Source organism: Guillardia theta (genome assembly GCF_000315625.1).
Source record: "Guillardia theta CCMP2712 unplaced genomic scaffold GUITHscaffold_26, whole genome shotgun sequence".
In the NCBI taxonomy this organism is placed as follows: domain Eukaryota; class Cryptophyceae; order Pyrenomonadales; family Geminigeraceae; genus Guillardia; species Guillardia theta.
The window spans coordinates 241782-253679 of record NW_005434648.1 but is presented as its reverse complement, the minus strand read 5'-3'; the positions used below and the strand labels follow the sequence as shown (position 1 = coordinate 253679).

General features: G+C 56.6%; 5 protein-coding genes across 5 annotated transcripts in view; 4 read left to right on the top strand and 1 right to left on the bottom strand.

Annotated features, from left to right (window-relative positions):
* Nucleotides 1–494: 494 nt before the first annotated feature.
* GUITHDRAFT_152085 (hypothetical protein) lies at nucleotides 495–2369 on the top strand (the record flags this gene model as incomplete). The annotated part of the gene is made up of 10 exons (XM_005834257.1): nucleotides 495–538; nucleotides 1220–1303; nucleotides 1354–1397; nucleotides 1449–1549; nucleotides 1669–1774; nucleotides 1822–1857; nucleotides 1915–1996; nucleotides 2049–2134; nucleotides 2184–2237; nucleotides 2325–2369. Coding segments are annotated over exons 2-10 (600 nt in total), but the record flags the coding sequence as incomplete, so codon positions are not given.
* On the top strand, nucleotides 2329–4065 carry GUITHDRAFT_152084 (hypothetical protein). The gene is made up of 9 exons (XM_005834256.1): nucleotides 2329–2369; nucleotides 2413–2478; nucleotides 2633–2692; nucleotides 2746–2825; nucleotides 2880–2997; nucleotides 3118–3381; nucleotides 3529–3612; nucleotides 3743–3811; nucleotides 3939–4065. The coding sequence occupies exons 1-9, from the start codon at nucleotides 2337–2339 to the stop codon at nucleotides 4047–4049; spliced, it is 885 nt and encodes a 294-aa protein (XP_005834313.1). The 5' UTR covers nucleotides 2329–2336; the 3' UTR covers nucleotides 4050–4065.
* A 1020-nt stretch (nucleotides 4066–5085) lies between these two features.
* Nucleotides 5086–6174, top strand: GUITHDRAFT_137515 (hypothetical protein; the record flags this gene model as incomplete). The annotated part of the gene is made up of 7 exons (XM_005834255.1): nucleotides 5086–5287; nucleotides 5349–5544; nucleotides 5598–5679; nucleotides 5728–5814; nucleotides 5870–5961; nucleotides 6013–6094; nucleotides 6142–6174. 7 exons carry the CDS (start codon nucleotides 5086–5088, stop codon nucleotides 6172–6174), a joined length of 774 nt encoding a protein of 257 aa, XP_005834312.1.
* Nucleotides 6175–6397: 223 nt separating this feature from the next.
* On the bottom strand, nucleotides 6398–7269 carry GUITHDRAFT_152083 (hypothetical protein). Its single transcript, XM_005834254.1, has 3 exons — nucleotides 7162–7269; nucleotides 6708–6826; nucleotides 6398–6659 (listed from the first exon to the last, which is right to left on the bottom strand). The coding sequence occupies exons 1-3, from the start codon at nucleotides 7256–7258 to the stop codon at nucleotides 6522–6524; spliced, it is 354 nt and encodes a 117-aa protein (XP_005834311.1). The 5' UTR covers nucleotides 7259–7269; the 3' UTR covers nucleotides 6398–6521.
* Nucleotides 7270–9053: 1784 nt separating this feature from the next.
* MCM7 (minichromosome maintenance protein 7) overlaps nucleotides 9054–11898 on the top strand; it is a gene marked incomplete at its 5' end in the record, with an annotated part of 4666 nt that continues 1821 nt past the window's right edge. Inside the window, 12 exons of the mRNA XM_005834253.1 lie at nucleotides 9054–9146; nucleotides 9198–9359; nucleotides 9457–9536; nucleotides 9679–9799; nucleotides 10079–10225; nucleotides 10319–10369; nucleotides 10419–10514; nucleotides 10690–10767; nucleotides 10884–10974; nucleotides 11081–11166; nucleotides 11321–11512; nucleotides 11613–11716. Coding sequence (XP_005834310.1) covers nucleotides 9054–9146; nucleotides 9198–9359; nucleotides 9457–9536; nucleotides 9679–9799; nucleotides 10079–10225; nucleotides 10319–10369; nucleotides 10419–10514; nucleotides 10690–10767; nucleotides 10884–10974; nucleotides 11081–11166; nucleotides 11321–11512; nucleotides 11613–11716 — 1301 coding nt within the window. The remainder of the gene's footprint in view (nucleotides 9147–9197; nucleotides 9360–9456; nucleotides 9537–9678; nucleotides 9800–10078; nucleotides 10226–10318; nucleotides 10370–10418; nucleotides 10515–10689; nucleotides 10768–10883; nucleotides 10975–11080; nucleotides 11167–11320; nucleotides 11513–11612; nucleotides 11717–11898) is intronic.

Genomic DNA, 11898 nt, shown 5'->3' with positions numbered 1-11898 from the left:
TCGAATTCACTTTGGCTGTACCCAGTCTCAAAGACTACCCACCATATCTTTTTAGAAATAATATCAGTATATAGTAGGGGTACAAGTATATATTTGTGACCCCTCGTTCCGCCCATAACCTCCCATTCAAGTACCCCAACCCCCTCTGAGTGCAATGACGGGGCATTGAACCCGCCTCAGAGTTGAAAATAGAAATGTGAGCACACTGCGGCACTCACAGCACGGCGGCCAAAGTGTACCACTGAGGCCCGGTGACAGCCGGGCCAGGCCCGGGCCGGGGCAAGTGCCCGCGGCCAGACAGTCTGATATCTCACTCGGATTGATGCTTGAAGTTGCCCGGCCAGGGGACAGCCGTTTCAAGCCGGCCGCGCCCGGCGATTCCACCGGGCCCGGGACAGTGCCACGGTGACGGTGAGTGACCAGCCTGGCAGTGAGTGTGTGACGGTCCAGCGGGCCGAGAGCCCTCATCCCCACTCTTACCCTGTTTCGGCCTCGCTGTTCGCTCGCGTGGCATGCAAGCGATCTGAGCGTCAGTGAGGTGAGGATCCAGCAGAAGACCCACCCCCACCCCCTCCTTCCCTCTCATCGTCCACCCCACCCCCATCCTTCCCTCTCATCGTACACTCCCAACCCCCTCCTTCCCTCCCATCGTCCACCCCTTCCTCCTCCTCCCCTCCCATCCTCAACCCCCACCCCCTCCTCCGCTCCCATCATCGACCCCTTCCTCCTCCTTCCCTCCCACCCTCAACCTCCACCCCCTCCTTCCCTCCCATTATCCACCCCTCCATCTTCCTTCCTCCTGCCCTTTCCCTCCATACTTCCAATCTCTTCCCTTTCATCCTTCCTCCACCTGATCCATCCTGAACCCTGCTGTCCCCCTCACCTACCCACATTCTCCTCCGCCCCCCTCCTTCCTCTTTCTGCGAGTATTCTTTCTCCGATCGCCATTATCCCCTTTCCTCTTTATCATCTTTGTACTTGCCTCTTCTCCCTTACATTATCCTCCTCCCATCACCGACTGTCGTTGAACATCCCTTGGCTGAAGGGTGTTACTCTTCCATGATCTTCTCCTCGTTTCACTCGCTCGGTCTTTCCCTTGTAGTCCTGCCTCTCCACCAATAGCATATTCTTTCCGCACTCCATACACCCTCTCCTTGCTTCCCGCCCCCCCCCCAACCACACCTCCATTTTAGTAGATCTGCTAATTTGCATCCTGCAGCTCGGTTCATTCTTTGAGCTACTAAGAGTCTGGGCGTCATGGGGAAGGCAAACAACCGGCTGACTCGAGGACGACGAGCGAGGGGTGCGGGCTGAGAGCTGTTTCGACCGCCGTCCTTGACAAATCGGGTGCAGAGAGCGATGAGGGGGACGACGACACTTCGGAGAAGGGAGAGGGGGTGGGTTGCCCGTCCGCAGCAGGCCGTGGGATCTGCTGACCGTCCACTTAGGTCTTCCAGTTCCTCAAAGGAGTAGACACAGTCGCTGTCGCTCTGGGAGTCATGATCTTTGTGGTGGCCGTGCTCTTCACAATCGTCTGCTACGTGTCCCTGTAGGCTCCGCTCCCCCTTCCCCTCCTCTTGCTCCTCTCCTCAAAACCCCTTCTCTTCCTCGTCATCGTCTCCTAACAGCTCCTTCCCCTCCTCTTGTACCTCTTACGGTCTCTCTCAGGGGCCTGGAAATCGAGAAGCACTTTGACCTGTCGAAAGCTCCCCTCGCCACCTTCCGGCTGGACGACTTCTACGACGATCTGAACGTCAAACATCGCAACGTGAAGGTTCTGCTCCCTTGTGCTCCTTGGAGCCGGAGCTGACAGCAGAGCAGGAGAGGGGACTGGAGAGCCACGAGATCGTCAACGAGGTCTCACGCCATGGCGGCGGGTGCCTTGAAGTTTCCCTCACATTGCTGATGTGGCAGATCGAGCGAGCCATCCAGTACGGCAACCTGGCGTACGCTCGCCAGAAGATGATGGAGATCGTGACGAACCAGATGCTCTCAGGTGCCTCTCTCCCGCTGCCCACACCCCCAGCTGAGGTTTCCTTGGGCAACAGCTCCCGACATAATCGCACTCTCCACGCTCGTCAGCGAGGCCGAGGCTCAGAACCCGATTGCCAACATCTCGCTCTGCAATGTGGATGTGAGTAACAAGGCCTCCCGGGCCTTCCGTCCTGATCGCCCGGGCGCAGGAGAGCGTCAGCTTCATCAAGGAGAAGGGTGGGAAGGTCGTCATGAACGAGAAGGTGGGAGACGGAGGATTAGTACGTGATGGTGGTGGAGGAGGGGAGCAGGGAGTTGAATCAGGTTTGTCTCACGATGTTCTACTCCAGGCGGACGGGATCATGATAGCGGACTTCGATTTCGACCAGTCCCAGGTGAAGGAAGCAGAGGCCGAATGCGGCTAAGACGGTCGACCAGGCGGACGGTAGGGGAAGGGGAGTTGCTGTCCTACAGGAAATGAAGTCGGACGACGTTATCGTGGAGGTGGACCCTTTTCCTTGCCCTCACCGTTGCCCTGGATCCTGCTGCCCTCCTCTTCCTCCCTCCCTCCCTTCCTCCTCTTCCTCCTTTGTGACCAATTCCCTCACTGTCTCCCTCCCTCGTCCCTCCACTGCCTCAAGCTGAGTATCTTCGGCAGGTTCCCGCCAGCAGCTTCTTGAGCATCTGGTCCGTCAAAGACGTCCCCGAGCTGTCCAAGGTGGAGAGTTTTGTCTTCACCTCCCTCGCTCCCTCCTCACTGCTCCACCCAAGATCTTCGGCGAGGAGAAGAGTATCGACAGCTTCACCGGGCTCATGATCCTCCTCCTGCACGAAGCGAACAAGGAGACGAGGTCCCCTGCCTGCGCTCCGGCGTGCCCTCAACCCGCACTGACGTCGACGTGCAGCGCCTGGAGGAAGTATCTGTGCTCCCTTCCGCTCTACATGCCCCTCCCCTTCATGTGGAGCGACGCTGACATCCCTGCTGACTTCATGCGGATGCCGGAGGTCGTCGAGGAGAGGAAGGTGCGTGTTGCTAGGAAACTCCTGCGCGCAGCTCGTATGCTATGCCTTTCACGAGAAGGGAGGGAGGGGGGGAGGGGAGGAGGACAGCAAGAGGACGGAGGGAGCCTGAAGTTGCTGCAGATGCTCTTGGAGTACACGTCTCTCAGCTACAACTCCACCATCGCCCCGCTCATCCTCAAGTATCCTCAAGTCTTCCCGGAGGATCGCTTCACCAAGTCCAAGTGGGCCTGGGCCCTCAGTATCGTCGTCTCTCGCTCCATCGCCATGAAGAGGACGGGGGGCGTGCTGGGCTACTCCTGGAGCCTCGCTGACCCCGAGGTCCTCGACGTTGCCAACGTCCTCGAGGCCCTCAAGTCTGGCAAATCTGATGCGCACGTGGCGCCGGTGAGCTCCTGCTCTTCTCCTGCCTCCTGCCCTCCCCCTCCTCTCTGCTCTGCTTCCCCCTCCCTGCCCTCCCCATCCTCTCTGCTCTGCTCCCCCCCCCCTGCCTTTCTCCCCGCTCATGACTCTCTTTGTCTGACTGCCGTGCAGGTTCTTGTTCCCGTTGTCGACATGATGAATCACGACTCGAATTCAAGCTTGGCGTGCAAGATGAAGCAGAAGACGGACGGGACGGTAGGGAGATCTGAGGGGAGGGGAGGGGGAGAGGAGTGGGGAGGAGAGGAGGAGACCAGCTAGCACGCTCAGGCAGCAACAGTCGGCGAAAGGGAGGAGCAAGGCGAGCTTGATCTGACCTAAATGACAGATAATCGTGACAGCAGCGGACGAGGGTCTACAGAGAGGATACGAGGTTGCGATTAACTACTCCCCCAAGGTGAACCTTCCTGCCAACTCTCTTTGTCCTCCGTTGGCTGCACCCTGTCCTCCCAGTCAACCTTCACCCCCCTCCTCCCTTGCCAAGTTGCTCTCTCTCTCCCCACCTGACTCTGACACACTAACAGCTTTGCGGGAACAAACCTCTCAACCGCTGGGGCTTCGTGCTTCCTCCATGCGAGGGGCAAGCCGCAAACTCGGAGGCTGCCGCAGAGGAAGAGAAGGCTGAAGCCAAGTAGCTGGGGAACTGAGAAAGGCGGCCGCCCTAAGGCCGCCATGAACTTGATTGAAACTTTGAAAAGCTGCCAACAGTTACCGATCGGATATTGGACGAGTCACTGCCCTTGACTCGGTCGGCTCGACCGGGCCGGTCGCACTGACTCCGAGCCCGGGAGCCTCCGGGTCGGACTCTGACTGACCGTCCGAGACTGTGAGGCTCCGGGTCAGTCACTGAGTTTGACTAAGTTTGCGGTTTTTCTAGTGAGCGGGGATGTGGTTTCGAGCCTTATGACTTGCGGGGATCCACCCTACCCCCTTCTGACAACAACCCACCTGGCGACACAATTTGTATATTTGGATTGAACCCCTAGTTTAATAGCGATGTCTCTTAGCAGATAAGGGGTATGTTGTCACCATGACCCCCGAAGGTTCAGACTACCCTCTTACCAGACGGGGTACCCTCTGGCCGCCATGGCTGACAGGAGGAGACGCGCAAGAAGCAGGAGGGAGGATGGAGAGTTTCTTGCCACCTCCTCGCCTTCCCCTCGCTCCTCCTCTCTCTGTCCATCTCCCACTGATGCTTCCTCCTGCTCCACCTCTGCCCTCTCCCCTTGTTGCCATGTAGCCGACTCCCGTTGCGTGCTAAGTGATACCAACATCTCCGTCCCCTCGTCCCCATCATCTCTGAGGGACCTGATCTCGTCCTTTCGGACCACAAACTTTGTTCAAGACGTTGAATTTTCTCCTGCTGTGGCAATATCCTCGGGGAAATCCTCATGGAGCTTGAATGGTTTGCGTTTATGGTCTGGAACTGAAAATCTATTTTTGTCAAAATGCCGCGCTCCCTTCCTCATCGCAATCCTCTTCATCCTCGTGGGTGAACACTCTGTATCCTGTCTTTGTTTGCGACAAGAGACATCAACCGCTTGCTTTGCCACTCATGCACCTCGACTGGGAGAGGTTGCAGGAAAGCTTGCCGTCGAATCATCGAACAGGAGGAAAGTGCGTGCAAAACGTTCACGAGGCGACACTCTTCAAGTCCATTCAGCGCTCGATATGTACAGACCAGCTGAGCTGATTCTGAAGGAGGTCAAGAACGTGGACGGCGTTGACATCAACATCAAGCTCGAGGGCCTGGGCGGCAGTAGGCGGCGAATCAGCGGAGGGCTGTTCATTGAAGCGCCTCCGAGAGCGATCTGGGACGTTCTTACCAACTACAACAACTTGCACGAGTACATTCCGAACATCGCAGAATCTGGTGAGCTAACTCATGCTGCTCCTGTCGTCACATCCTGACGGCTTTGGCGTGCTTGTTGCAGGAGCTATCCTGCAGCCCAATGGGAGAGTTCGGATCGAACAGGTCGGAGTGATATCGCCGACCCTGAGGATAACGACGAGGATCGTCTTGGAGGTCACAGAAGAACCATTCCAGCGCCTCAAGTTCTCCAAGGTAGAGTCCAGGGAGTTCATCGAGTTCGAAGGCATCTACTCAATCACCAGCTGCAAGGATGGCAGGTGAGGGCTTTTCTATGCTCCTGTGTATCTGCTGGCGGTGAAGCCATCAGCAGGGCGTACCTCGAGTACTCCGTCGAAGCTCTCCCACTCCCCATCCTCCCCATCCAGCTTGTGCAGGGCAAGATCAAGAAGGAGGTGCGAGAGACACGCCGTTGCATGGACTGGTTGTTGACTGCTGGAAAGGTTCCTCCTATGCTCGCAGCGGTCCGAACAAACGCAAACAAGTATCACAGCCTTCGATGCAAGACGCTGGGCCCGAATTGGATGGATGTGAGGATGAGGATGAGGAGCTGTGCTGTTCTTGATGACCGCTATCCGCATGCAGGATGTCCCAGTTCCCACTTCCACGAGCTACAGGAAGCGGTTGTCGTCGACGAATTCCATCGCTGATGATCGACCCAAGTACACGGCACCAGGGTGAGAAGCTTCTCTGCCGCATGAGAGCATGTCTCATCTTCGCTCTGTCAGGATCGAGAGCACCAAACTCTACACAATTGAGCGCGCACCCTCCTTGCCCTTCACATCCCTGGCGTCGGGATTGCTCCAAGCGGTGACATGTCGAAGGTTGTGGGCGATGACGTGATGATGCTTGCTCAGGTGCTCGGCATGGTGAAGCTGCTACCGGGGTAAACACTGATCTGCCCGATTGTGATCTCCTGATATACCTGCGCAGATTCAAACCTCTGCCAGGTGAAGTCAAGGATGACATGGACAAGTTTTAGCCCGAGCTGAGGATATCTCCTCTCTCTCTGCTGCTCATAATGTAAATATCGTTGACTAGGATAAAGCCTCATACCTTAAACATAAGTGTGTATGTGTGAGCGAGCCAAACTCCAAGCGCCTCGTGTACTGATTCATTTCGTGTTTTTTGTTTTTTTCGAATTTTTACATTTCAAGTCAACAAAGAAACAATAGCTTTACTTGAAAGAATCACACATCACACATCTGCTGACTTGACGTGTTGAAACTCGACAAGTTTACCGGCGGCGCTGGTCATAGGTGTCAAAGAAGTCCTCGTTGTCCTGGTTAGCAGCAAATCCCTGGAAGAGCAAGAAAACGAAGAGGGGGACAACGATGATGGGGATCAAGAGCTTGCCATCATCGACTCCGAGGGCCTGCATGTCCTTGTCAGAATCAAGTCAGAGCATCTGCTGAGGTCTGACCTCGCCGGTTCCCTCAGCGAAGGCAGGGGCAGCAGCGCCAGCAAAGGCGATGGCGGGGGCGAGAGCCTTCTTCACACCCTCGGGAATGCGGATATTGGAATCAGCCTTCATGCTCATGGCTGGACGACAACGATATTAGATCAGGTAATTGTAAACAACCCACACAAGAAAAACAAGACGGATAAGACGAACAGAATCAACAACTTTGCAAGTCTTGCAACGAACAGTCGTGACATGAAATTCATGCGATGTGGTACAAAACAGTCCCACATACGTCTTATTTCGGCCGTACAACAGCATTGAATCAGGGGACTTAGTCTCAACCTCTCACATACACCAGAGGAACTCTAAACTGCCATACTGCACTGCTGCAACTAGCGCAAATGCACCAGGCTGTTCCTGGACCCCACAACAAGAAAAGCGGCTAGAGACACAGAAAAGAGCAGGTTCCCACCTGGGGTAGCGGATCTGAGGCGAAGGCCAGCAGAGTGAGGGGCCGTGAAGGCGGCGGCGGCGGCTACGAGCGCGAGGAGGAGGGCAGCGCGGAGCATGGCGGAGGGTGGCGACGGAGGCGAAGGTGGTGGGGAGGAGGATTTCACGTCAGAAAAAGGAAGACCACGTGATCCCCCTCACCTGATGTCACGTGAGGGGTCGAGCATAGTAGGAAATGTCACGTGAGATACAATCACTATAGATTTGAGATCACGTGACTATTACATGTGACATGCTTGTTGGATCACGTGACTTACATTCCCCTCTGAGGCGAACCGAGTCACCACCCCCTAGTGTGGTTCCTACCCCCTACTGCAAGTTCAAATGTCCCACCCCCTCAGCCTGTACCCCATCCATACAAAAATACCCCACCCATGACCTCCTCAGGGTCTTTGCTATCAAAAGTACCCCTGCTTCATGGTGGGATCAGACTAATACCCCCTTGATTGTCACCCCACCCCCTGGGTGTTCTATTGAACCTTCCATGAGCTCCTGGGTGGAGCTGAGGAGCGACTACCACCCACCCCATGAATTTACCAGATTCTACCCCCTGGGTCACCTCATAGTACCCCCCTCCTCTCCATGCCCTCCTCAAAAGATGTCAGGTCCTAAAGCGTCGAGCACGGGGGGTGGAGGGTAGGGTAGGAGAGCGGCTTTGAGGCCCACGAGGGGGTCATTCTCCCGGAGTCCTTCATCCGGAATGAGGGCCCGTAGGGTAGTCCGGGGGCCCGACCGCCGCCGGGCCGCCGGCGGCCGGGGATGGCCGGGCTATCCGGGCAGTGGACCCACCGGCCGGGCCGGGCTGCCAACCGGAGGCTGCTGACTCGAGGCTGACTCCGGAGTCCGACACCGGTGAGTCACCGACGGTGGCACGGCAATCCGGATGATCCCAGTCGGACGGACCCGCCGTACCGTCAGCGCCGGCGGGTCACGGCAGTGGCCTCACCGTCCGATCACTGCGGTAGGGCACCGTGGCACGATCGGGTGACTGCCACTGCCCTTGACCCGGTGCCACGGTGACCGTTGGACCGTGTCACGAGTCGGATCGGACTGCCGCTTATGTGGCGCGGCCCCAAGGCGCCGAGGCCGTCCGACGGTCGCACCGTGGCACCGTGCGGCCTGCTCTCAGCCTTCAACCGGACTGGTGACCATCGACGGCGGGCCGCGGCCCGCTACGCGCGCGCGGCCGGGCCCGGCAAGGTTGGCTGGTGACTCCCGGTTGAGCGGGGATGAGGTCCAGTACTACCCGCCGGTAATTTGCTCTGCCGCCTCTGCTTTCCCGATAAGGAAGGTCTTTGCCCGTCCACAAACGACTACCCCCCTACCCCCCAAATCGTCCAGTACCCCCTACTGTCAAACAAGGTGGATTATGTACCCGTTCAACTAAGCACAAACATACCCCACCTTCATACAGTCATCAAGTACCCCTACCTTCAAAATACGCAACCACCTACCCTGTGGAACTCACCCATTCCCTTCGGAGGCTCATTGCTCGTCCACGCTGCCGCCATGCCGCCTTTGAGCTACGACGAGGAAGCAAGTAAGACGACATGGCCTGAACGAACCATGATCAGCCGACATGGCCTGAATGAACCATGACCAGACTCCCCCTTGATCTCCTCTTGTCGAGTTGTTTCTTCTCTGTCCTGATCTCATGTTGTGCCTTCAATCCGGCATGGTCAACATTGTTGACGTTGTTTGTTATCGTGCTTCACGTGTGCTGTACAATGCTGTAGCTGTTGAGCTCATGTAGACAAGAGACGGTAGTGTATCTGCCTTGTGTTTGCATCTTGATTGGTCTTGTGGCGAGACGAACAAGCAGCATTGCTTTCAACATAGACATGCTTCACCGTGATGTGGAAGGATCTGAGAGCACCCGCAGTCAAGTTGAAGAAGTTCATCGAGGAGTTCGAACAGAATGGCGAGCTCAAGTACATGCAGCAGTTGGTGAGACCCTTGAACCTGACATCTCCGCGCCTCTGATGGCATGGACTGCAGCAAAAGGTTGCAAACCGCTCCAGGAGAGTTGTGGAGATCTCGCTCGACGACCTGGAGGACATGGACGAAGATCTTTCCAGCTCCCTGCGCATGAACACCAGGAGGTACCTCTCGCTGCTGGGACAGGCCATCGACCAGTGCATGCCAGAGCCCGATGGACAGGTGGCTCTCTTGCTTGTTGATGCGCTCAGTGGGCTGGGGGCTGACTTGACCTGGGAAGCTCGAGGAGGAGGATGTCTTGGATGTCCTGCTCCAGCAGAGAATGCAAGTGAGGAACGGGCAGGAGGAGGCGCAGCGGGCCCAGGAGACGGAGATTCCCCTCGAGCTGAAACGGCGCTAGTGAGTAGCAAGAATCTCCCTGAACCAGCGGAGGATTGCAGTGATCCTCCCCTCTCCCCTCATTCTCTTGCCCTCTGCTCTGTGTTCTTCTTCCTCGTCTCCTCCCCACCCTCTCCTCTCTTGTTGACGTTGACTTGCGCAGCGAGATCCGCTTGCTCCCCGGGTCCAAGGACAAGTTCATGTCGTTGAGGACTGTCAAAGCGAACCACATCGGGCAGCTCGTCTCGATCAGAGCCATGGTTGCTCGATGCTCCGACGTCAAGGTGAAGCTTCCTCCTCCCTGAAGCTTTCTCCTCCTGCTACACCCGCTCCTCCTCCTCCTCCTGCTACTCACGCTCCTCCTGCTCCTCCCACACCCTCAAGTCTGTCGTTCCTTTGACCGTCACATCCTTGCTACCTGCTATGCATCTGCTGCACCATCCTCACCCCCACCCCTCCCATTCCACCGCCTGCTACCTCTCCTGCTTTCTTGTTCCTCTTCCTCTGGCCTCTCCTTGTCTCCGTTTCTGCTTCCTGGTGGACGATGACAGATTCTGTCGCAGCCGCTAGCCAAGGTTGTGACGTACACGTGCGAGGAGTGCGGGTGGGAGGCCTATCAGGAGGTGACGGGAAGATCGTTCTACCCGCTGGACAAGTGCAAGAGCCCGCAATGCCAGCAGTTCAACAGCAACAGCAAGCTCCTCATGCAGGTGAGGAAAGGGAGAGGGAGGAGAAGGGCAAGAGGAGAAGGAGGAAGAGTGGAGGGGAGATGGCAATGAAGGGGACTGATCCAAGGGATGCAGACAAGGGGATCGAAGTTCGTCAAGTTCCAGGAGATCAAGATCCAAGAGCTTGTACGCTCCCTATCCTCCTCTCCATACCCAGCTCTCTGACTTCCTCCAGCCTGATCAAGTTCCAACCGGACACATTCCTCGCATGATGACCGTCCACCTCACCGGAGAGAGCACCAGAAGCTGCTCCCCTGGTGATGAAGTTCAGGTACCTCTCCCTCCCTCTTGCTTCCTCCTCCTCCTCCTCCTCCTCCTCCTCCTCCTCCTCCTCCACTTCATCCTGCTCCCTCCCACTGCATCGTCCTCCCTCTTCCTCGTCCCCTTCCTCTTCATCGTCCTCGTCCTCGTCCTCCTCTTGCTACAGACTGAAAGGACTTGATCAGATCTCGGGAATTTTCCTTCCCATCCCCTACACGGGATACCGAGCGATCAAGGCAGGACTGACTGCGGACACCTTCCTGGTGAGGGACACGGGAAACAAACGAAGGGGGAAGAGGGAGGAGAGAAGGAGAGACGAGGGAGACAGAGGAAGGAGGAGGAGACGGAGAAGGGATAGGATACTGACTTGTGCGAGTAGGAGGCCACGAGTGTCTCTAGGATCAAGCAGAGATATCAAGACTATGAGTTCACACAGGAGATGCAAGATCAGATTCTGCTTCACTCTCAAGGTAATCGACTCGCGTTGAGCTGTGCAAAACCTGACCTGCTCCTGCTCCTCCCCTTGCTTCTGCTCCTCCTGCTCCTTCTTTCACTCCCTACTTCCTCCCTTGGCAGAGAGCGGCACCTACACCAAGCTGGCCAACAGCATCGCCCCTGAGATCTTTGGGCATGAGGATGTGAAGAAGACTCTCCTCCTGCAGGTCCTCTCCCTTTCCCTCCTGTCCCCCTTCATCCCACCTCTAACCATCACCTCGTCCTCGTCCTCGTCCTCGTCCTCGTCCTCGTCCTCGTCCTCGTCGCCCTTGTCCTAGTCTTCACTCACTTCCTCTTCCTTGCTGACCTCTGCTTCTCCAGCTCGTTAGCGGCTGCCATCGCAACCTCGCCGACGGGCTTCAGATCCGTGGAGACGTTCACGTTTGTCTCATGGGAGACCCTGGAGTAGCCAAGAGTCAGTTGCTCAAGCACGTTGCCAAGCTCACGCCCCGCGGGGTCTACACGACTGGCAAGGGAAGCTCAGGGGTTGGTCTGACGGCCTCAGTCACGAAGGTGAGGAAGAGAGGAGCAGGGGAGGAGGAGGAGGAGTTGGTGGTGGAGGAGGAGGTGGAGGTGGAGGTGGATGTTGAGGGAAGCTGATGGATATTTACAGGATGCATTCACAGGAGAGCTCATGCTGGAGGGAGGAGCTCTCGTGATCGCAGATCAGGGAATCTGCTGCATCGATGAGTTCGACAAGATGGAGGAGACGGACAGGTGGAGTAGAGGAAGGATGATGATGGTGATGATGATGGTGATGGTGATGATGATGATGATGATGATGATGACGATGATTATGATTATGATGATGATGATGATGATGATGATGATGATGATGATGATGATGATGATGATGATGATGATGATGATCGATTGCTTTGGGCAAACTTCACCTCCAC